This window comes from Miniopterus natalensis, chromosome 1, assembly GCF_054644295.1.
Source record: "Miniopterus natalensis isolate mMinNat1 chromosome 1, mMinNat1.hap1, whole genome shotgun sequence".
In the NCBI taxonomy this organism is placed as follows: Eukaryota; Metazoa; Chordata; class Mammalia; order Chiroptera; family Miniopteridae; genus Miniopterus; species Miniopterus natalensis.
This window is the reverse complement of record NC_142081.1, coordinates 15711614-15733061: the sequence shown is the minus strand read 5'-3', so window position 1 is coordinate 15733061 and position 21448 is coordinate 15711614. Positions and strand designations below refer to the sequence as shown.

Genomic DNA, 21448 nt, shown 5'->3' with positions numbered 1-21448 from the left:
GGAACAAACACAGCTAACCATCCTCACAACGCAATTCTGCTGTCCTCCCATCCAAGGACACTATAGGACACTATCACCTCATTTGTCCTGAGTTTTAGGTCATGAGGCAATTTATTTAGCCACTTCAACAATCAGACTACAGCTAAGAACTAGGAAATAAAAAATAAACTTCCCAGAGTAATCAAAATAGATGCAATGAACTTTATGTGTGCAGTGTACGCATTTACCTATAGAAGAAATTACAGACTTTATTCTTAGTTTAGACACAATTTTAACAAAAAAGGGTTAATCTTCCAAACTAGCAAAGAAGCAACAAATCAGCAAAACAGTGAGGTCAAGGGACTACTAGAAGGAGCCCAGCAATAAGTGACCTCAGAATAAGGGGAAAGATGGCTAATTATAAAGAGCAAGGAACAGAAAGTAGAGCTCTCTAAAGTCATTTAGCACAGACTCAAAATAACTTTACAAACTTTAACAATCCTTAGGGAATTACTATATAACAGCATGTATGATATTTAATGTTCTTATTCCGTAGCCACTGCTGAAGACTGGTAAGTAACTAGAACAAACTCTTATATTTCACTTATTTAAACTCCCTCAGCGATTGAGCCTTGTAAACAGGACCAAGTCCATGTAAACAGGATAAAGTCCATACTGCTTGGCATGATGCACAGCTGCTTATGTGATTCCTGTCTACCTACCCTGCTCACAAACTACCTGGCATTCTACTCTCCAGCCACTTAAGTGCTTGTGTTTTCTTGCAAACACCACGTCCTTCCTGTTGCTGTCCCTCTGCATACTATATTGCTCATGCTGGCCTGGACACCCTCTCCTTCTTCACTGACTCACTCACCACAATTTATCCCGTAAGAACCAGTTTCTTTCCTCAGAAGAACCTCCTTAAATCCTTCTCCTTCCAATGCCAGTGCGGGTTAGACGACTTTCTAGGTGATTCCCTGACATTCTCATGCTATACTACAATGGGCTCCTTACTTATGCCTTCCTGTCTCAAGTTTGTTGAGAGCCAGAACTATATCTTATTCCTCTTTGGAATCCCAACAACATGTACTCAATAAATATTTTTGGAATATACAGGTAAAACTAGTTAGGATCCACCCAGCTGGCTAGAGAAGTAGATTTTCCTTCTTTTTAAGTCTCATGTCTCATCAATGACCAAGCCTATAGACCCATTTCCAGATTTTGGACTGGTTTTCCTGCTTTCGGTCTTATTTCTGCTCAATCTACCCTTTATATTCCTGTAAGAATGAACTGACATATTCATTTGAAACATAGTAATGTGGGCTAGAGGTCATGTGACTTAGCCACAGTCAGTTTAAAGTACAAGGCACATTAAACACCCCAGCAGTAAAAATTTCAGTGGAAAGATTCTCCATGTTACCACTAAGCCACTTAAGTGATCAATTTATCAGATGACACATAAAAGATACTCTGTAATGAACTTTATAGGACCACTAGTTCTTTATAGTAAGTCCTCCATCAATTTCAATGTAAAATCTATAACAACCAATCTAAAAAAATGACTCTAATAAACAGTTCCAACTTACAAAAAATAATTTAAAAAAAGAGTGGTTTATCAGATATTTATTTCAAGGGCAATCAGCCAAACTAGTCATTTTCACGAAAAATTGTGAACTCTTACCAATTTTCATCCACAGATAGATTCAATTATTGTATTTATTAATAAGAAGAATGTTCAATTGAGTATTTGGTCATAGTGAATATAAGTTAACCTCAATCATGAAAGTCAGAAAAGCCATGGCCATTTGTTAACCAAAACTTCTTCTGCTACTCAATATTACTATCCTTCCATTTAAGTCTTACTTACCAAAATCATGTGGGCTATTAAGTTGCCTCCAAGAGCTCCAAAAGTATAATATACAAGGGCCTGTGAATGAACAAAAGATGCTTAACTGAACATAGGAACATATATTTACTCAATTCAAAATGTCATGTATAATGAAGTTTTAATAATATTACCTTTGCCTGACTTGAATTAACACCAAGTCCGGAGGCATAGAGAAAGCCAAGGGCCTGAAATAAAATGATAAAAGAATTCTTCTTTGATGAAGGTTTATCCAAGACAGGCATAGTTTTATGAATTATGAGAAGAGAAAAGGATCTTTAAATGCTAAACAATTTGAGCTGTTCCAAGTATGTACAGCTTGGATTAAAGAGCCTCAGAAATGCATTCAAGGTTTTACAAATTACACAATCACAATGAAATATAACTAAATAAGTCATACTGTTTAGCTTGAAGATTAAAGATAGTTTAATAAATTATTAACTAGGAAGACAAGGCTGAACACAAGCATGGCTTTTACTTGATCTTGATGAACAGCTGTTATGAGAACAGAACAATTCCTATATCATTACATCAATGCAAAGGGGCACACACAATGAAAATGGGTAAGAGATTGCCAAGAGGCACTATCCCAGGAACACAAATAGGCAGCCAGGGGTTAAGTTGAAGCAGTAAGGAAGAAAGGTCACTTTACAATGCTAGAGCACACAATTTTCTAAAAAAAGTCAACCAACCAAACAATGCACTAGTCAAGTCCTACTCTGCTCTCTGAGGGTCTTCCTCAGTGACATCAAACTATAAGCAAAAGTTATAAAGGCAGGGACTAGTCTCATCAAAACACGAGCTCTCTTGCATTTCCTGGCCTCCCTTGTAGTTATGTAGGGTTATGTGCCTGGGATGTGGCCAGAAGGGATGTAAGCCATTTTTAGACCTGGCTTTTAAAAACATCCCAGGAAAGCCTCCAGCCCTCTCTTCATGGCCTAGAAGCCCCATGATCCAGAGGGTGTAGTGATATGCAGGAAGCAGCCCTTGACCCTCGGTCACCATTTAGAAGAGAGGGATGCAGGCAGGAGAGCTGCATGGAAGCTGGCATAAGAAGAAACACCTGTAGTGTTAAGACACTGTGATTCTGGTGCTTTGTTCCATCAGCTAGAATTAATTACTGCAGAGAGAGTGTTTTGCAATATATAAAGCACTGTGGCATTGTAAGGGTCTATTATTAGAGGGAAAAGATGCCTTAAAAGTATTAAACTATTCTCCAGACCAGAATGTGTCTGAAGATAAAGAATATATATGTGAATATTATATAAACTGATTTATACAAAGAAGAGAAAAATGCTTTGAAAAAAAAAGCAGCATTTAAGACATAACCTGTTTATAAACTAAAACCAAGACTACCTAAGAGTTGCGGTCTGTTTAGGTGTTCAGTCCTACAGAAAACAATGGTCACAATTCCTGTTAATGTTGAAATAGCCTGAAAACAGGCTTCTTCTAGCTGTGACGAGAAATTTTATCTTTAAGCTAATCCAAGACCGTCAATAAACCTGAATTACTGAAGGCATTTTGCATAAATGAGGTGGCCTCCTAAATCCAGGTGTCAACCTTACCATTGCTAATGGGGAATCAAACAGACATTATCAAATGGTGTGACGTAATATGGAAGAGGAACATCCCCATAATGCAGTCTAGCCAGAAATATTTTACTTGAGTTACAGCCTTTAGCTGTGACATCCAGTTTATAGGAAATATAGATGACGAAAAACAAACTAAAGGACACCATGAAGAAGTAAATAGATAAACTGAGGTAGGACACTCTACAGAAAAACTGGCCCTTTATAACACAGAAAAAAAGAGAAAGGAAGTGGTTATGCTAGAAATAACAACCAAATATAAAGGAAAGTCCTGGACTGGATACTGGTTTGGACAAAACAGGTATAAAGGAAATGTTTTATTCAACAGTGTCTGAATATGGTATGAGTATATGATGTAAAAAATTACTAGGATGAAAAGGTGAATGTTGATGATTGAAAAGGGCACATAATGGAACAGTAGGGCACGTAAGGGCACGTAATTTAATTTATTAATTAAAATAAATTCCTTATTTTAATAAAGAATTTGTATGTATCTACACACAAAGAGAAAGGTCTGGAAGGGTGTGCATGTACTAACATATTACCAATGCTCATGTCTAGCTGGTACATATGTGATGTTTACTTTCTTAGCATTTTTAGTTTTCTAGTTTTTATAATGGACAGGTACTGCTTCTATAATAGGTATTTTTTTTAAACACCAAATTAGTAAGAGCTGGAGCATCTGAACTTTGGAAAGAAATGCAATGGTGAGTAATTTCAGGTAAAAGCCAATTACCTTCATGTTTCATTCTCTACAGATCTAATTTGGAAAACTACAAACATAATTGTGGCAAGATGCAACAGCAAAACGTGTTAAGTGACCATAAATGTTCTCAGACAAAGGAAAAAGATTGTCTAAGAAGATTGGTAAAATCATCTGCCACAAAATTAATATTTAAAGGTATTTTACCTGCCATTCTTATTTGTCAAAAGAAGTCAGGGCATAAAGAGTAAACTGCAGTTAAATAAACAAGTGCTGTGTGTGAAGAGATTCTCCAATGAAAGTACACTTACAGTCTGTCCCTTGGGAGAGCCTTCCTCAGTCAACTTCTCAAACATCTGTTTAGCTGCCTGGATGTTCTGTGTCAGGTAATCACCAAACAAAAGAGCATATGACACTCTCTCCAGGGCCTTGGTATGGTTCATGCTTGCTGCCTTTTGAAGATACCGATATGCTCTTTAAATGTAAACAATTAAAAAACACATTAGCAATACTTTGGAACCTTCTTCATTAAATTTTTTAAAGATCTACTGAAATGCAACATAAATGATTTCCTTATTCTATAGTCATATTAGTTGTGTATATAGACAACATTCTGGCTACTTTGTTTTTACATAAAGTACCAGTACTGTCATCCTAATATCCTACAATAATCTAATTACACTAATAGTAATTCTCAAAACTATTAAAAACATTAACTACATGTGCAATGAAAGAAGTGTAATAATGTGGTGTCCAGTAAATAATCCAATGATAACCATTGCAATTTTCTTTTTAAATATTTGTACAGACTGTAACAGAAGTCGGCTGAAATTGAAGGGACATAAAATATTAGGAGATAGTCACTTGTTTTACGTTCTTTCCAAGTGTAAATTCCTAAATTCTAGTCTTTGTCTCCAAGAAAATTACAAAGCAAATACAAAAAACTAAACACCTGGCAATTCCTTAGTTTTATTTTATGTCATTTTAAATTCTGAATAGCGTATATATTCTTGGTTCTTAGGAACTACAACGTTAGTCAGTTATCTCCATTTTGCTCACTGTTCATTGTTGTGATCAGTATTTACCACCTTTTTCTCCCAACAAGCTAAAATCTGGTCAAAGCAATGCCACTGAGGTCCATATATGGTATTCAATTTTTTGTACTGCAACTTAAGAAATCCTGTTTTGGCAAAACGCTTTTTAAAAAGTACATAGTTTTTTCTCTCTGTGACAGCCTATCTGAGGGGAGGCATGGACTCGGCAGTGCTACCTACTCTCTTTTTTGGCTTTTCTTATTGCTTCCATTGAGGATTTTCATCCCAGTCTGGTACATCATTTCTGCTTCCTGCATTTGCCGTCTTTTAGTAGCCTCTTCTTCAGCTAAAAACAAAATGTCAGATGCACTTAAATGGATTTTAATTCTACACCAATTATTTATCACACACCAACATGTATTCTGCCTTTTGGGTAGTCATACAAACACAATTACTGATCTTTCACTCTTTACAAAGCTGACTCCAAAGACACATGACAAAAGATAACTTAAAAAACACACAACTCATTTAAACCACTTTCAGAGGAAGCAATATCAACCTGCTATTGGGGGTACTTTTTTGCTAGCAATTCTAAAACTTTTAATGTAATTTAACCAAAATTTCAGTAGTAGCTTATGATTATATGCCAAGGTCAGCTAAAATGAGGACAGAAGGATACTGATAAATAGAAAAATACCATTTTAGTCAAAGGACACTTTAGCCTCACCTGAAATGCTATATATCTTTGTAAGGAGAAAGTATTTAATGAATTACATAATAAAAAATTTGCAAAAAATTGACTTTTATTAAATATATTTCTTGACTAATGTTCTCTTATTTTTTTCTATGCATTGATACAATACTGAAAATCACAGTGTTGTTACAGATTTCTCAAAAATTACTTTGCTACTGTAATATAGTACTGTACCAGAAATCTAGAACTCATTAAAAGACATCTGAATATTTCATTAGGATCAATATTTCTAGAAACAGAAGTGAGTTCTTGTATATTAAAAAATCTGATTGTATTACACCAAGTACCTAATCATACTGGCCTACCTCCAAGGATGGGCTATATCTGATGTTATCTTCTAGGAACGCCTAATTATCTATCGGAGCCATTATTTTGAAAGTGTTATTTGGAATCAAGGGAGATATGCTCAAGACTTTCTGTTGTTTTTTAATAGTTATAAAGCTGTTCCTGAAAAAATACCTTTAGAGGTCAGCCCTTTCATACTGACATTAATATGCTGGAAAGTTAAATATACATAATTTGTCAAATGTTACCTAAGCACAGCATATCTTACTCAAAGTGTTTTTTAAAGATTTTTTAAAAACTGGTTTTAGAGCCTGGCTGGGTGTGGCTCAGCGGTTGAGCATCAGCCTAGGATCCAGGAGATCACAGTTTGATTCCTGGTCAGGGAACATGCCTATGTTGTGGGCTCGGTCTCCAATGGGGGCGTGCAGGAGGCAGCCGATCAATGATTAATCATTGATGTTTCTATCTCTCTCTCCCCCTCTCCCTTCCTCTCTCTGAAATCAATAAAGATATATTTTTTTAAAAAAAAAATTGATTTGAGAGAGAGAGAGGAAGGGAAAGAGAGAAACATTGATGTGAGTATGGAACATCAATGGGCTGCCTCCTGCATGCTCCCTACTGGGGAATCAAGCGTGCAACCCTCGAAAGTGCCCTATTACTTTAACAGGAAACCTCTTGGTACACAGGACAGCGCCCAACCAACTGAGCCACACTGGCCAGGCCTCAAAGCGTTTTTTAAAAGGTATTATTTTTCTTCTAACCACTCTTAACCTTCCATAATGCTGTTTACTTTACTGTTAAAAAATGTTTTACATTTAACAATTTAGCAGCCTGCCTGAGGGTTTGCAGAACAACTTGTGCATGTAACAGAAAACCATCTCTAAATAAGACACAGTGTGATAAGCTGCCCGAGTGACAGGCTGGAAATAAGTAAGTACACTACATGCTTCCTGTGCTGAAGTCCATTCTTTAAGGCTGTAACCACATTATCAACGCTGACCATGTCTGTCAAGGGTGGGAAACAGATGGCTAGAGAAGGCCTTAAAGATGCTGTCCAAGGCATCAGCAATGTGGACATGCCTCCTACGGATCAATACTTACTTTCACAAAAGCCCCACTTTTCATCTGCCTTGTAGTCATAGGTTGTAGCACACCACAGCCTGCCATCTTCCCTCCCATCTGAGGTACACTCGTCATATTCCTTATCCAGGAAAAGAAAAGGGAAGTGGCAGGGTGCCCCATGTGCTGTGCCTTCAATGGCTGTCAAAGCTGGAAAAATAAAAAGAAATCTAAACATGAACAGCATCTGTGGTATTCTTGTTTAACACTGTCAATTTTAACTACTAGAATTTAAAGACGAAGATACATGATTTGGAATGGGGAACATAAAAAGCCCAGCACCAAGTCCATTCGGGGATGACTTGAAGGTGAGTCAACTTAGCCGACTACCCAGCTCTGTATCTAGCTTAGGATTTCTGATGGCCTTGAGATACAACAACTTTAGAAGGCTGTCTACCGTACAACTTCTGCCTAACTAGTGGGCAAAAGGTAAGGCAAATGCGAATGAATCAATTCCACTGCTCGGCACAACTCTCCTCTTTTCGATTTGACTGCCGTAAGTCAATTTCTTCAATAATATAAAGTTATACGGGAAAATGATCCCCCAGGCAAAGTTAATCACTCATGTACTCCTCTGTGATCCCAAGGCATTTTATCAGAGCACTTACCATACATACTGAGGTTCTTTCTTTACCATACACAGCTCCCACTAGACTTTGGGCTTGTTAAGGTTGGAGACCATGTCTCCAATTTGTTCCCTAAGTTCTGAGTATCTCCTAGATGCTGGGAATGAGGTGGAGCAGAGGTCTCTGCTCTACAGAACTTACTGTCTACCAAGGAAAAGAGACATTAAACAAAAGTGTGACCCATGTGATGGAAAGGAAAGCCTCCTGTCAGGAACTGAAGTTTACACTGAACCTCACGGATGTATAGAAGCACGAAGTGGTTGAAAGGCTGCAGGGTGGGGCAGGGAGAAGTATTATAGGCAGAGGGAACACGTGTGTTAAGAATCAAAAGAAAATAAGCATGGTACATTAGACAAAATAAATAGTTCATTGTTAGGATGGTTTACCTATGGCCTGTTTTACTCAATAAGCTTTATTTAACATTTTCGTCCAAGCATGTTTTTTCTCCATAGTTTGGGGCCACTGACACAAGCAAGCCCATCTGCAAGCAAAGACAGGACCTGACCATTCTGCTTGACCAAGGCTACACCCGCAAAACATCCTGTTATCCTCCAAGACATCCTGTTACTCTGACAATTCTTCACGGCCGGCGCCTGCAACACTGGCCCTGCACTGTACCCCATCTTAAGCCCCCATACACGAAAGCCTGACTCCACTTGCGGGGCTGACACCGTATTGTTGGTCTCAGCCCACTGTGAGAGGGTGCTTCAATAAAACCTTCGAAAACCTCTCAGTGCTTCTCGGCCTGGTTCCTCTCGGCACTGACCTAATATTCAGGAGGCCGGAACATGCAGCATGAGTGCCACAGCGGAAGAGAGGAGAGGCTAAAGAAGCATGAAGAAGCCTGATTAGGGAGGTCCTGGCAAATCTTATTAAAGAGTTTGGACTTTACCTGAGAACAATGGAACTCACTTAACAGTTTTAAGTAGAAGTGACACGCTCATACTTGCATTTTATTAAGACAGCGGACAATGTAAAGGAGGCAAACAAGGCTGGATGCAAGGTGACTGTCTAAAGCTGTGACAGTAATCTAATGAGAGGTAATGAAGCATAAAGGGGATCGGGGAATGAAAGAAGGGGAAACACTAGTGATCCTGAGGAAGTAGAAACGGTACTATTTACTGACCAACCAGATGTGCAGATGAGAGGAGAGAGGCGGCAAGGAAGGCTCCCAGGTACTAGGTTTCAGGAAGCAAGTAGAAGGTCGTCCTCACTGAGATAGAAGCACCACCCTAACTGATAGAAGTGACTCACTGTACCTAAACAGTTTGGAAAAATAATGTGGTTTATGCTCAACATCTGTTTTCCTTCTCAAGTCTGTAATTTTGGTACATGTTAGACAGAGAGTGATTACGAGATTAGCCACCATTAAAAACTTAAAGTGCTGGGTCTCTAATGAGCTTCCCTGGAAGGTAGCATTTCACGTGTTGTCACATGTGCTACGGGATTTAAGTGCGTCCTGCGTGGCTCCCCTTGGAAACTTGCACCTGGATTCCTTTGAACCTTGCCCCATGCTGATTTTGCTTTGTGTTCTTTCACTATAATAAATCACAGCTGTGAGTACAACTATATGCTGAGTCCTCCCAGCAAATCACTGAACCTAGGCACGGTTTTGGAGACCCCCAACATTAGCTGGCATCAGATGTGGCGTTTGCTAGAATGAATGACCCTAACTCACTAAAATATGGTGGAAGCGTTTAAGAAAGGAAGGACAGGGGCAGGATAGGATGGATCTCTGGTGCCCGGTGAGTCACCGTGGTTACGGAGTCACCGTGGTATGCAGCAGCAGCTGAGCCGCTGTGTTGTGAGAGGTAAAAGTTACTTGCGGAATTTAAGGACAGATCCAACTCCAGGAGAGCAGGCTCGCTGGATTCCTCAGCTGCTTTGGGCCATGCTGGCTAAAGTGATAGTGCCTTTGGGTATGTCCTCTCCTCCAGATGAAGGAGGAAGGACTCCCAAATTCCCGAAGGTGAATGGGTCAAAATGTTAAAAACAGTGGGCTGGGGGCAGTGGTGAGGGGAAGGGAGTTAAATCAGGTCCCAGGGCTGGAGGCAAATTGTAGATAAACCAGAAAAAAAGGGAGGAAGGTAACATTCCAGCAGTTTTTTCCCAGCCTAGCTGCTGCTGCAGTAGCCTCCCCCTTCCTCCTCTGCATTCCAGCTGGATCCCTGGCAGCTGTGAAGTTAACAATGCAAATACTAAAGTCATTGCAAGGAGCTGAAGTAAATTTGCAGTGGGGGTGGGGGAAGGAAATGACAGTGGCTCTGTACTTTGTGGCTATCACATCTGAATGTATGGTAAAAATTGATATAAAGTGTTAAATGCTTGTAATTCCATATATGCCAGGGGAATCATCCTGATATCAGGGAAGCTGCACTAAAAGAAATGTATCAGGGGGACACATCTCCCATGCTTTTTGCCACTGGTGGGCGCGGTGGAAGTTAAAGTCTTTGTGTACTGGAAACAGATCAAGTTTCTGTAACTGATGGGTTTTGCTATTGAGGAGGAGCAGAGTTTGCCAGCCAAAAATATGCCTTTTTGAGATATCATTTATTTTAAGCTGGTTATTTTTTAAAAACAAAAGGCTCAAGAAGAGCCTTTTACCTGCCCCTCCCCCCTCACCTGCCTAAAAGAATTCAGATTTTAAAAACACCTGTTCCAGGAAGGGAGATTACCTTAGGGTAGTATGAATTAAGTGTGGCAGACTGAAAAACCAGACTCCTGGTGTCCACTGTTTCTGGGTGGCCCTGCAAGAATTTGTTCACCAAATATTTTTTCCTCCCCACCTACCTATGAATTGCCTATCTTCCCTTTGAAGCCCAAACCACTATCCCAGGCTCCCTTCTCCTTAGCTCAAAATGGCATTAAGTCTCAACTGCCCGTTTGTCCATCCATCCCACAGTCTTCCGGAACCCCATATGTGCATATGTAATAAACTTGGTTACTTTCACCTGTTAATCTGTCTCATGTCTATTTTATTATTAGACCAGCCAGAAGAACAATGAGGAAAAAGGGGAAATTTCCACTCCCTCACACTATGGATGATAAAGAACTTTTGCTTATTGAAGCCTCTGGCAAGAGGGAGACATAAAGAAAGAGAGGTGATACACAGATGGAGATAGACTTTTGAAGTTCTAAGAAACAGATTTTGGTTTGCTAACAAGTGCCTGTGAAAGCAGAGGTCTGACCCTTAGAGACTGACGTGCATGTCTGTAACTGGTTCCATTTGGACTCAAAGGCAGACAAGACAAAGGGGTGGAGGAAAGGGTTGGCTGCCACCTGGACTTCCTGGCACTGCAGCATCTTGTCTTTGCTGCTGCCATAGAAATGTCTCTGGCTTTTCAAAAATCTTGAATTTACAAATCCTAATTGCCTGGGCTTGATTCTAAGCTACAAGCTGATACTGTCTGGTACAGGCTCCAGGCTCCGCATGAGCTGTGCTGAAGTGAAAGCAGGCCTGGGCTCGATAAACAGAACTCACACACTGTGACCTCTGCACATGAGGTTACCTCTCTGTGGGCTACACTGTGAGGAAATCATGAATGTTGGGCTAACCTGTCTGAGTCACAGACAAATGCCCACAGGAAAGGGCTTGTTCTTTGCTGGGACCATCTGGAATCACACTGCTGGCTAGCTGTATCTCCTGACAGAGACTCACTGAACCTGTGACTATTGCCCAAAGCTACAAGTTGGGAGAGGATACCTCACAGGGACTGTGACCCTCCACTCACTGCTGACAGATGGAGAAGGTTCCTGACCCCCTCTGGAACATGTCTCCCTGCGGCTCAATCCTTGTGCCTGGCTCTCCTGATTAGCTGCTGTTTGCAACAATCGACTGATGTCCTGACTGCTTCCCTCACCTTTCTCCTAGCTTACTCACCGCAGTGCAATCTGATTATTCATTGCAGTGCTCCTCAGAAAGGGCTTGACCTTTCCTAGGCTGCTCACTGGCCATGCGGAAGGAGGTTATGTAAACTGATTTTGAAATTTTTTGAAAATTCAGGATTTTGTCCTGATCAGTTCCTCAACATGATGTCTTTCTAGTTACGTTGTACAAAAATGTTTTTCTGTGAAGATGTTTCGCTCCTCTGGCATACAACCCCTCCAGACGAAAGGTCTGGATGAGAGTAGGGGATGATTGAAAAAATATAAAATTATGATTAGTGGATGGAAACACTGATTTTGCAACCACCAAGGAAAATAAACCCAAACCCCTGCACCTAGAGAGGCACAAGAGAGGGCGAACAGTTATGATCTTTGTTTTTCAAAACTTTTTCCAGGAACTTCGCCCTTTTCCTAAAGGAAAGCTCTCTGCACCTTTCTAAGCTGTTTAGAGTACTCTGAGTTCCAACCGCTGAGCCCATGATCACACCTGACAGGGCTGACTCAGGAGGTGGCTCAGCCCCTGCACTTTCCAAGCCAAAATCTCCAGATGTTGTCCACATTGGTGAGGTGGATGAACTGCTGTCATGGACAACAAAACCGTTTGGAACTGATTGGCAGTCTCTCTGAAACCAAGAACCAAACTAAATTATTTGAACTGGAAACCCTAGGATAAGACACCCATGGTGGGAGGCCACAGCCTACTGCTTAACATGTGTCCTGCTTGGGATGTCCCAACGATTGCGAACTCTCAGTTTCCAGTGTTTCCACACATGCCCTCACTATCATGACACCACCTCAGCCCTTGAAGGCTTTCTGGTCAACTAAAACTTCCTGGCCAGAGTTGTGCTAGGCCTGAACTGATGCTTAGGGCTAGATAAAAAAAGTTAACACAGAAACTTAAGGAGGAAGCCACCTTTATGATCAATGGGATTTGTTAACTGGCTAAAAGTCCAAGACCTGTGAAGGGCATAACTGAAATTAATACTGCAGGTTGGCCTTGCTCTACTGTCTTGTCCCAACAATACAAACAATGCAGTTTATGCTGAACATCTGCTTTCCTCCTGGAAGTCTGGCAACTGGTAGACATGGAGTGCCTATGTGACCAGCCCCCAATAACAACTCCAGGGACTTCGTCTCTAACAAGCTTTCCCACTAGACAACATTTCACACGTGTTGTCACTTGTTGCTGGGGAAATTAAGCACGTACTGTGTGACTCCCCTGGTGGAAGCTTGCATCTGGTTTCCCCAGACTTCACTCCATGTACCCTTTCCCTTTGCTGATTTCACTTGTATTCTTTTGCTGCAATAAATCACAGCTATAAATATGACTATATGCTGAGTCTCTCTAGAGAATCACTGACCCTGGTGGTGCAGTCTTGGGGATTCCCCCACACAACTGGAATAAGCATAAAATGTTGAAGACACAGCAAGAAGGCAAGTGTGGCTGGAGTCATGTGAGTAAAGAGGGGTGGTAGAAGATGAAGTCGGAGAGGCAGGTGGGGCTTGATCATGGAAGGCCTCATTAGTACAGGTAAGGAGTTAGATTTTATTCTGCATATGGTAGGAAGCCACTAGAGGCTTCTGAACAGGAAGAAAGATCAGACAATGGGGCATGGGCATAGGGAAGTTGAAAGCAGGGACACCAGAGAGGAAGCCGACTTCTTTAGGAGAAGCAATATGGCAGCGACACGGTTGGGAGGCTGACAAAGGAAGCAAGTCTAGAAGCAAATGTCACATAACCCAGTTCTAATGTAGCTGGAACTGCACTCACAAAAAGCCATGCATATGCAATTTATGTTACATGAGCCTTTTCATGAACTAATAATAAATTAAAAACAAGTCCAAATAAAAAGGAAACAATAAAGCAGTTATTTAAAAACTAAGACAAATCAAACAAGTGAATCTAAATTTGTATAAAGTTGTTGGTATAACCACACAAAATTATTCAAGTGACTTAAAAATACCATATTACTAATATCTAGTAAAATATATGCTAAAAACAAAAAGAACCACAAAGAAATCTTAAACTACATTCAGAGATCCTATTGTTATTGGTAAGGTGGCCACTGTTATAAACTGTATATACATAATTATGGATACATATATATCAGGATAAAGCAATATAAACATTAATGTCATTAGGTACCAAGATTTTCAGCATCAGGGAAAGGAGACACAAGGAAAGGAAGAAACAAAAACCCTGATGGGTAGAAAGGGCTAGCAGCAGACCTGCAATCCATTCTCTCATTTTACTGCCCAGGAAACAGAGACACAGAGAGGTGGCATAATCATATCATCTTAGAAACTTGATAACAAGAGACCTCTGGCAAACATGCTAGAGGTATTTACTACCAGGAGAGTCCTTACTTATGGAATGCTTTAGGCAGGATGGTCTTGGTCTGTCTAGACTGCTCACTGTACATGAACCTGAGATATATGTATTTATGAGGCATGAATACTTTGAAAATTTCACACAAGCCATGCAGTTATTACAGAATAAACTGGAGATGTTTCATAACTGAAATAGCTCCCTTTGGCAGAAGTCACACTCCATACACATCACTTAGGAGGCTCACTTGTTGAAATCTGGGCCAGAGTGCACCTTAATTGAGGCAAGACAGGACCTGGGAGTAGTTCTGGCAGTTACAGACTTCTGGACATTTGCCTGTGTGTTTTGATCACTGTATCTTTGCAAATATTAGTAAAGTTTGATAGTGCTATGATGACTCCTGTGAGTCCAATTTGTCAACAGAATGAAGCATAAGAATAGAAAACCCATGGATTTGTAACGATGCTTGAAAGCAAAACAAACACACAAAAACACACTCACTGGTCTCCTTTGGATGTTGCTAGGATACCAAATTATTATTTGAAAATACTTCAAGGAAAAGAATCAAGCATTTACCCTGCTTTCCCTGTATGGACTGTTTCAGAGGAACCAAATAGTTGATGAGGGAAAGTTCTTTATAAAACAATCCTGGGTAACAAACGGAGAAATGATAAATTAGAAAATCATCACTTTGCAACTCCTAATGAAGTAATGGATCTAGACAACAAAACAGTTGCCAAAACCTCTAGGTGAAAACTCAGTGAGGAACTTCTGAATGGCTGGATCAGGTTGACACCACCCAACCTCACTGATCAATCTCCAGAAGTGGGGCAATCAGACCCTATATGCCTCCCAATGTAAGGCGACAGGAAATACAAACCACTGTCTATGAAATAGTCTCAATAAAAAAATAGAACTGGCCCAGCTGGCGTGGCTCAGTGGTTGAGCGCTGACCCATGAACCAGGAGGTCATGATTCGATTCTCAGTCAAGGCACATGCCTGGGTTTCGGGCTTGATCCCCAGTAGGGGGCATGCAGGAGGCAGCCGACCAATAATCTCTCTCATTATTGATGCTTCTCTCTCTCCCTCTCCCCTCCTCTCTCTGAAATCAATAAAAACATATTTTAAAAGTTAAAAAAAAACCAACTAAATCTACCCAGGCTTCTAGAGCTAATTTCTAGTTTACAGACTAGACAATAGAGTGGAACAAGTTAAATGATATGACATGGATATGACCAGCTAGATCCAGAATGTGAGAAACTGATAGCATGAAAGTCATTGTTTCTTTAACAAATAAAATGACACTTAAAAACAAGGGAGGGAGAATTATTACAGATTAAGAGAAACCTAAGATCTAAGCATGGATACTGATTCAAACAAACCAATTCTAAAATGACATTTGAAACGATTGGGAAAACTGAACAGAATCTGGGTATTGGGAGATAAAGAAACAATAGCTAATTATGTGGGTGTTAAAATACTCCTGCAGTTTTGCTGGAAAAACTTATTTTTAGATATACACACTTAGGTAAAATAATACGTGGAATTTGTTTTAAAATACTCTAGGAAAGAAAAAAAGAGTAAATGTGTGGGGTGGTAAAGATGAAAGGAGAACAAGAGTGCTGAAGCTGGGTGATGGTGGGGACAATGGGGGTCATTACACCCTCACTTTTAAGCATGTTTGGAAATCTCCCTGATAAAAAATAAAAAAGGAATAGCTTCTGGGACAACTTCAAGTGTACCAACATTCACATCATGGAGGTGCCAGAAGAAGAGAGCGAGCAAGAAGCTGAAAAGCTATGTAAAAACATGACAGAAAACTTCCCTAACCTGGTGCAGGAAATAGACATACAAGTCCAAAAAGCAGAGAATCCCAAACAAGATGAATCCAAAGAGGTCCACACCAAGACATATCATAATTAAAATGATAAAAGTTAAAGACAAAGAGAAAATCTTAAAAGCAGCAAGAGAAAAGCAGTTACCTCCATGGAAGCTCCCATAAGACTGTGAGCCAATTTCTCAACAGAAACTTTGTAGGCCAGAAGGGATTGGCAAGAAATATTCAAAGTGATGAAAAGCAAGGACCTACAATCAAGATTACTCTACCCAGCGAAGCTATCTAGACTCGAAGGATATATAAAGAGCTTCCCAGATAAGAAAAAGCTAGGGGAGTTCACCACCACCAAACTGGTATTACACGAAATGTTAAAGGGTCGTCTTTAGGAGGAAGAAGAAGAAAAATAAAGATAAAAATATAAACATTAAATGGCAATAAATATGTATCTATCAACAATTGAATCTAAAAAACCAAAACAAACAAACTGAACAGAAACAGACTCATAGATACAAAGAACATTTTGACGGTTGCCAGATGGGAGGGGGGTTGGAAGGATTGGTGAAAAAGGTGAGGGGATTAAGAAGAACAAATTGGTAGTTACAGAATAGTCAAGGGGATGTAAAGTATAACATAGGGAATATAGTCAATAACATTCTAATAACTATGTATGGTGTCAAATGAGTACGAGATTTATAAGGATGATCACTTAGTACAGCAAAAACTTTTTTCATCTCATGGCACACATAAACTAATTACTAAAATTCTGCAGCCCACCAAAAAATATATTTTTTGCCAATCTGACCAAAAAAATAGGTATAATTTTGATTCACTCACACTGAATGGCTATTGTTGTGTTGGCTGTTGTCATTTTTTTATTTGACAATCTAAGGGAAAAGAGGTCAGTGCCCCTGACTAAATAGGTGTTGCATGTTTTAAAAATTCTTGTGGCACACTGGTTGAAAATGGCCACTGAGTTGTATACCTAAAACTAATATAATATTGTATGTCAACTGTAATTGAAAAATAAAAAATTATTTAAATGAAAAATAAAAAGGAATGAATTAAACTATAACACTTGGCCCAAATTTAAAAACGATAATACACATTTGGCCGAGGTACAGGAATAAAAGGTAGTTTCAAAGGAAGTAAAAGGACTTGCTTTTCTGAAGAACAATTTAGTAATATGTATCAAATGTCTTTTAAAAATTTACATTTAGTCCAGCAAATTCTCAGGAAATTTTAAAAACCAATTCTCAGGAAATTTTCATAGATGTGGACAAAGATACAACTAAAATGATCTCCCAGCAATAATAATAATAATAATAATAATAATAATAATAATAATAATAATAATAATAAATAATCTATTTCAAAGTTATACATGTAAAAAATTTTCAAGTCTTAACCATCAAATTGTAAAAGAACACTAAATTACATGGGAAAATGGTTAAGATAAACTGTTAAGTGCAAAATGCAAGCAATAAAATAGTATAAACATTCTGACCCAATTTAGTCTTAAAACCATACATCTAGAAAAAAGCCCGAGAGAGTAATTACCCAGGATGTTAACAGCTATGATTCCCTGTTGATGGGATTAAAGTACTTTTAATTTTTTTAAACTGGTTTTTGTATTCATGAGTATGGAATATTTGTAATAAACAATTTTATTTTTAAAAGGTAAAATCTCGATCAAGTCCTGAAAGTGGCTAACAATGGAATAATAAGTGGGTATAGCAGTGATCTTTGAACTAAATGACAGAAGGGTGGTGGGACAGGGCAGAATGGACACATTAATAATTTATTTTTTAAAGGATGGGTATTTAACACACTCTATTGTGAGAAATAATGTTTTAAATTTAAAAATAGAGGGTGTCAAGGTGAAAGTCAAAAGAGGATTAAAGTTTACATAAGTTTCAATTGGAAGGATAAACACCTAACTCAAATTACCTAGGATGATCAAAAAGGTTACTGCAGTAAAAATCCTAATGCAATTCAGAAAATAACCAAAGTAGCATGGTAGACAATCCTTACTGAGCTTCTATTATGCATACTTTTCTGATGGATTATTACATACTGGGGTCCAAAAAGAAATGTTAGAATATTAACATAATACAAATGCAATTTTGACTATTAAATTTGGCTTATGTAAATGGGTAAAATTTGTTAAGCGAATAACTTTGATATATTAAAATCTAGAAAATCTATAAAACTACATTCTATACATTGCATGTAGTTAATAATCAGTAAAACCAGACTTGTGCATCTTTTTACACTAGCTTTAAAATTTCAGTTGTCTCCTTTCTTAAATCAGGCAAAAGCAAAGAAAATGTCCAGACTACCTGGTTTCTGTACTTTCGTTGGCTCTTCATAATCCTTGTTTTCTGGATTTAAAGATTCTAGAAAACTGATTTCTTCTGTGCCACTTTCCCCTTCTTGGCTCCTGGGGCTGTCTTCCTCCTCCTGAACAGGTGATTCCAATTCTGCTTCTTCTGAATCAAGAAATATCTGACCAGCGACTACTCTGCCTGCTGTGCTGTGGTCCTTTACCGACTCATCTGATGGCAGAGAAGTCTGAGAACAGAAAGTATTTCAGTTACTAAGAGTACCAAAACTTGCTTTACTCTAATTGACCATTACTTTTACAATTGAGATCTCTCTCAGCTCCCTGAGTGTGCCACACTTGCTCATCTCTACAGGCTTTCGTACATGTTCGTCACACTGTCTTCATCACCTGCCTAACCCTGACTTTCTTCAAATTTCACCTTAGATGTTACTTCCCCCAGGAAGCCTTTCTTTTTTTTTAAAAAAAAAGTTTTTATTGATTTTTTTTCTTTTTTTAGAGAGGGAGGGAGAGGGTAAGAGATATAGAAACATTGATTGGCTGCATCCTGCATGCCCCCTACTGGGATCAAACCTGAAGCCAGGCATGTGCCCTGACTAGTGACTTCTTGGTACATGGGTCAACACTCAACCACTGAGACACACTGGCCAGGCAGAAAGTTTTATCCACTCAATCAACCAGCCTCACATTAGAGATGAGTTAATTAAATGTTTGACAAAATATAGCAGGCTAATTTTTAAGTTGATAATTTTGTATGGCCTGCAAATGTTATAAATATCCAAATGGCCCTTTACAGAAAAAAGGCTCCCTACCCTTGCTTTAGGCTCTTACACACACACACACACACACACACACACACACACACACACACAACATTCAAGGTGAAATTAAACTGAATAACCAACACTCTTAATTGGATATATTTACTATTTTCTCTCCCGTAGGTCAGTGATTTTTTTTCCTACAGAAGAACTAGAACTAATATTGATACCAGCTATCTTTTCTTTTTCTTTTTTAAAATTCCAATTCTGCTGCTCAAAAGATGTAGGCTCCATATCCTTTGTTTTAAATCAGGCATCAACTATGAGTCAGTGCAAATTTTAGTACACACCTTGGAATCTAAGGATTCATCCTGGCTGCCTTCTTCATCTGTAAAAAAATTTTAAGACAATTTAGTCATCTTTCTTGTTGGGAAATCGCAGGTATTATTTTTAAAAAGCATTTGATAAGTACAACAAGTAATAATCAGACACTGGATAACTAAATCTAGAATTATCTAAAACTGTCTGTAGTCAGCAACTGTTCAGAAAAGATGAAGCTAAAGGAGAAAAGGGGGTTGGGCTGGTAGTGTTTCCTCTTATTCCAGGAAAGACAGTAGCTTCATCTGTTAACAGACAGGAAGGCCAGCTTCCACACCACAACCAGATACCTCGGATACCATCCAATTCTTCTGCACATATTTAGTCTACTACTGAGAATGAGTTACAAAATTTATAAAAATAAATTTCTGATTTTGTGGTTCAGGATTCTACCTATTTTTCCCTCTGCTCAAAATGTGGAGTTACACTAACTTATGTTAGTGCTGATTAGCACTTTATAATTCACTAAGACTACTAAAGATGGACACTAAGAATTATTATTATTATTGGACAGCAGAGTTGCTAGAACTGAGATATTTAAGATGTGTTCTATTGTACCGAAGAGATAACCAGATACAGGTAAAAAGTAGCATCATACTGTCATGTATTCATTCACAGAAGATATAGTTATTAAGAAATCAATAGCTATATTAAATAGATGATGAAGCCAGCCACTAATTACACCTTTCTTCCAAATTCACACCTGCTGCTTTTCTTTGTCCGATTACATTAATTTTATCTCTATTATTCTTTCTGTGTTTTCCTCCTATTACTTCTATTCTGGCTGCTTGTTATCCTTTTTACTTTTCTTATATAAGCACATTTGATAATCCAATGTCCATATGCAAATGTTTAGTCTTTGTGTTTCTGGCCAGTTAACAAATACTCAGATGATCTCTAAGTTTCCTTCTTACTCTTAAAATTACCTAATTTTAGCTAGGAGTGAGCTTCAGTTTTGCTGTTCTATAAGTTATATGAGAAATTAACCAGTAGACAAAATGTTATAAGACCATGTGATTTTTACTAGAAAATTTGGGGTTATGGTAGCCATTTATCTTTACTTCTCATATGGTCAGATCCTGGATATTATTTAACTTGTAACTCCCTACAGTATAACAAAAACATGTTTTGGATTTGTATTATCACTGCACTAAGCTAACTTTTAAGAAGTATAACCAACTCAAAATTATGTACAAAACACACAACTCTATTTCACAGTATTGGTTTCTTTTGAATATTGGAAAAAAAGTCTACTAGTGAGGTTTTACCATATACAAAAGTGCTGTCAATTCAAAGAAACTTAAATTATAGCTTCTTTCATATTCACTGCTTTTAGATTATCTTCCAAATATGTTTTAGTTCTGGTGGGTGAGGAGGAGGAGGGTATAGCATGTATTAATCCATAGTACCCATATATTTAGGCAGTGATGTCAATTAATTAATAATCCTCTTCATGGTAACTGCTTCACAAGTATCACCCAAAGCCCAAGTTTTGACATATGGTTCAAACTCCATTCTCAACAAATCTTTGGATAAAGGGAAAAAATTAATCTCTATTATATATTGAAGTTATATTTAATGAATCACAAACATTAACTAGTTAATATATCATGAGCCGACATAAATAAGCAGATGTATATGGTATATCCCAAAATAATGAAACTTTAGATTATTTGGAACTCTTTAATCACTAAATTTAGTACCCTGCCACAACAGATCACATAGGCAGTTATTTGGTAAATAATGTAGATGCCTATAAATAAATTTTAAGACATGTACATTTGAGACACTACAAGCTGTTAGGTATTAATGTGTTTCTGAACTCCAAGAGACATGGGAACCTGTGACATCAGGCTTATTTCATGTGAATTGCATCATGCTTCTCTCTCTTTCTCTTTTCTCTTCACAAACTAGGAACAGATACTAAGGTTACTGGTAAATA

At 38.4% G+C, this 21448-nt stretch overlaps 1 protein-coding gene across 1 annotated transcript in view; it reads right to left on the bottom strand.

The window, feature by feature from the left end:
- The window catches only part of SEL1L (SEL1L adaptor subunit of SYVN1 ubiquitin ligase), a 45012-nt gene that overhangs the window by 20037 nt on the left and 3527 nt on the right, over window positions 1-21448 (bottom strand). Inside the window, exons 2-8 of the mRNA XM_016220037.2 lie at window positions 19479-19516; window positions 18366-18597; window positions 7331-7498; window positions 5431-5536; window positions 4468-4630; window positions 1999-2052; window positions 1847-1906 (exon numbers count right to left, since the gene is read on the bottom strand). Of these exons, the coding sequence (XP_016075523.1) occupies window positions 1847-1906; window positions 1999-2052; window positions 4468-4630; window positions 5431-5536; window positions 7331-7498; window positions 18366-18597; window positions 19479-19516 (821 nt within the window). The remainder of the gene's footprint in view (window positions 1-1846; window positions 1907-1998; window positions 2053-4467; window positions 4631-5430; window positions 5537-7330; window positions 7499-18365; window positions 18598-19478; window positions 19517-21448) is intronic.